The 3,385-nt window shown below is 39.6% G+C and overlaps 1 protein-coding gene across 1 annotated transcript; it reads right to left on the bottom strand.

Moving 5' to 3' along the window:
• Nucleotides 1–1,545: 1,545 nt before the first annotated feature.
• Nucleotides 1,546–2,503, bottom strand: ly6d (lymphocyte antigen 6 family member D). Its single transcript, XM_060075685.1, has 3 exons — nucleotides 2,344–2,503; nucleotides 1,972–2,070; nucleotides 1,546–1,834 (listed from the first exon to the last, which is right to left on the bottom strand). Exons 1-3 carry the CDS (start codon nucleotides 2,393–2,395, stop codon nucleotides 1,749–1,751), a joined length of 237 nt encoding a protein of 78 aa, XP_059931668.1. The 5' UTR covers nucleotides 2,396–2,503; the 3' UTR covers nucleotides 1,546–1,748.
• Between the last annotated feature and the right edge of the window lie 882 nt (nucleotides 2,504–3,385).

Here is a 3,385-nt window from a genome sequence, read left to right as displayed (position 1 = left end):
TTTTTGGTCAACCCCAAGGTGTGATGTAGATTAAAGAGCACAACCAATCTTCTTTTGACCCGGCCGCCAGAGAGCAAATCAAGTTCACCATGTGAGCCAAGTGTGAAACACACACACACACGCACGCACGCACGCACGCACACACACACACACACTCACACACACACACACACACACACACAAACACACATGCGGTTTATTCAATATAGAGAACCTTATCAGACCCTGCAATCCAAAAGAGTCAAGGTAGAGAAACATTAACATCAACAATTGAAAGGTGTGGCACAATGACATATATTGTGCCAACATAATTGTGTGTGTGTGTGTGTGTTTGCGTGTGTGTGTGTGCGTGCGTGTGTGTTAAGACACACAGTTATCTTGACTTTGTTCGAGCACATGTCACACACCTACACTTTGTGGCCAGGGGGATTAGCAACCCTCCTGACCTATATCTGTGACTCTGAGTACAGTCTGACCTACTGCATGTGCCTCACAGCGTGCTCTGGCTATATGTAAGGTGGAGCAACACTCATCTGATCAGGACTGACTTTATTTTATCTATATAAAGCTCTCTCTCTCTCTCTCTCTCTCTCTCTCTCTCTCTCTCTCTCTCTCTCTCTCTCTCTCTCTCTCTCTCTCTCTCTCTCTCTCTCTCTCTCTCTCTCTCTCCCTCTCCCTCCCTCTCATATTGTTGGTTGACATCCACACAAGTCCAGGTATGTAATTTTTTAGGTACTTATTATCAGATCGCTTTTTATCCCAAAAAGATATGTCATGTAGGGTGACACTCCATTAGAGTTAAAGTTACATTTTTGGAAATCTAAGCGTCTATTCATCATGTTTTTCAAGCATCATAGTCGGTTCAAAAAGTGGAACAATTAGAATATGGCATGAGCTATTAGTTTTTCTGAAAATGGAACAATGCACACAATTCTGAAAACTTGAAGCTCATTTATCAAATACAAGACTCTAAACTCTGCTAAACTCTAAGCACAATTCCACTGATTTCAAATTTTTGCTAAACTCTAAGCACAAATCTCATCATTTAGCACACTTGGTTCACCTGGATCACACTGGCCTTCAGAACGCAACAACTAATTACCACTAAGTCTAACTCACTTCTCACCTGTTCAAACTCAACTGGCAAAACACTTCAATCATGTGTCAGAGGATAAAAGAGGACTCGGTGAGCTCTACTGTGTTGTAGATATGGTCCTTTGGGCTGATCAGGATTGGAGGTGGGATACATACTGATTTACATGTAGATCTGTTTCACCTCATTTAAATTCTTATTTTTTTTTTTTTGTTGGCCTACGAAAAGCATTTTAAGCAGTCAGTTCAACTGAACATTTTACTGAATTACAGTAAAAAAATATATTTGCTTTGTTACCTTTTTGTACTTGCATTTCATCATTACATCCCCCGAAAGACAATCTAAATATTTTCTTACCGTAGTGTTGTTAATTTTGTGTGTGTGTGTGAGTGTGTGTGTGTGTGCTTGTGTGTGTGTGTGTCAATTGAAATACCGAAAAAAAAGGCAACATCTTGTTTGATTAAAATTGCACTAGTTTAATGCATTATAGCATATTTCCAAGAAAAACTGGACCAATCAAACTAACGAAGAAACAAATGAAGAATATCTGCTCTCTGATTACCAAGTGACCTAGCCCATATGGTATATAATGTTACATTGCATAACGTTTTTTAATGATTCCTTTGATTAAAAAGCGTGGTGGTTGGAGAGGACTCTAGTGGTTGCATTCGTCTTCAATGCAACAGTCCTGGTTCTCGTCAATCTTGCACTCAGACGCACAGCTTCTGGACACGGAAGTCTCTGTTTCAACAAGGAGAGAAAAATTAACATTCACATGTAGCGCTCCATGTGTGTATGTTTTGATTTTCTTCTCTCTTCCGAAAGGAAAAAAGGAAAGCAAAAGAATACCTTTGTAAAGGTATACATAGTCTATTCACCTGTGAAAGACATCTTGCAGAATTTCTCTTGGTTGAGACATTCTGTGGCGGTGGCGCAGCCCTCCTCTCCCTCACAGACGAAACATCTGAGTGTGTGCACTAAGGAAAGGAAAAATATGAAAAGGTTGCTAGTTACCATGTGTTGCTCTTTCTGCCAAGGTGACATCTAAATACACAAATTATGGAAAGTAAACAGCGAAAATAATTCATTTTTTCGGGTATGACACAACCATCCAGATAATTGCAATAATCCAACGATTTAACAGATCATGAGGGAAGAACAGATGAAGCCTCCATGAACTCACTAAAGATAACGTGATACAAATGTGACAGGACATTTAGTCAGAAAGGAATCCAGAAGAAATGACCTACCCTGGGTGCTACACATCAGTACGACCAACAGTGCTAGCAGGAAGACCTTCATGTTGCTTCTGGACGAAGTGGATAGCAGATCTACAGCCAGACCTGCTTTTATGCTGCCACACCGCACGTCCAGCCGAAGCCGGTTGGTCCACTTCTCTTTGAGTCTGTCATACCATTCAGGGTTTGTTTTACTTTTTGTTCTGCTGTTTCACTACATGGTTACGCAGTTGCTGAAACTTACTGTGAATTCCCTAATGGTTACAGATAATATGGTATATGCTATGCTGTGTAGAGTTTCTACTAATGGCTACTTATGTAAAATACGCCAGCATCATATGCATATTTGGAAGTATAGCACATATATACTTTTTCCGGGAGCTCAGCCTTTGTCTGTATTTCCTCCATGCGCCTCAGATTTCTTCCAGTAATTACATGACTGTTTTTCTTTGAAGGGTGTTTTGTTGTCCAACTGGTGGGACAACATTCCTCCCAGCCTGCAACAATACAACAAAGGCTACAGATCTTGTTTTGATTTTGTCTTTTTATTTCCTTGAGGAACTTTTAGAGTGTGCTTTCTTTTAATATCCCCGAGCATGTTGACATGTTGACTGTCCTTTAATTGGTCCAACAACCTCAAAGATACGGGCCTGCAGTCCCCAACTGCTGTGTTTGAAACCTTTCAATCAAGATGATTTGCAACGATTATTTACACATTTTGTAAAATGAATACATTAAGTATATAACCTCAAATAGTGTAGAAGCCTCATTCAGACAACAGTATTTTAAAGTATTTTGGAAAAGTGTGTAGAATTGAGTAGCATGTATCGGCCTATATAGTGTAAAAGGGGCCAGAAGGTACTTCCCAAGCGATGTCACATTGTCTACGACAGCATCAAATAGCCAAGTATCAATTGAAGTGGTTCCTTGATACATTCATGAATTGTATTGAGTAATTTATTCTGTAAACATTTAACCATTGGTATTAGCTTGGGAGTAGAAGCCCTTTGAAGTTTGACGCGATTGTATGTATAATAGAAAAGTTACAATCATG

This window comes from Gadus macrocephalus, chromosome 16, assembly GCF_031168955.1.
Source record: "Gadus macrocephalus chromosome 16, ASM3116895v1".
Taxonomy (NCBI): domain Eukaryota; kingdom Metazoa; phylum Chordata; class Actinopteri; order Gadiformes; family Gadidae; genus Gadus; species Gadus macrocephalus.
The sequence above is the reverse complement of the archived record's forward strand: the minus strand, read 5'-3'. Positions and strand labels throughout refer to the sequence as shown.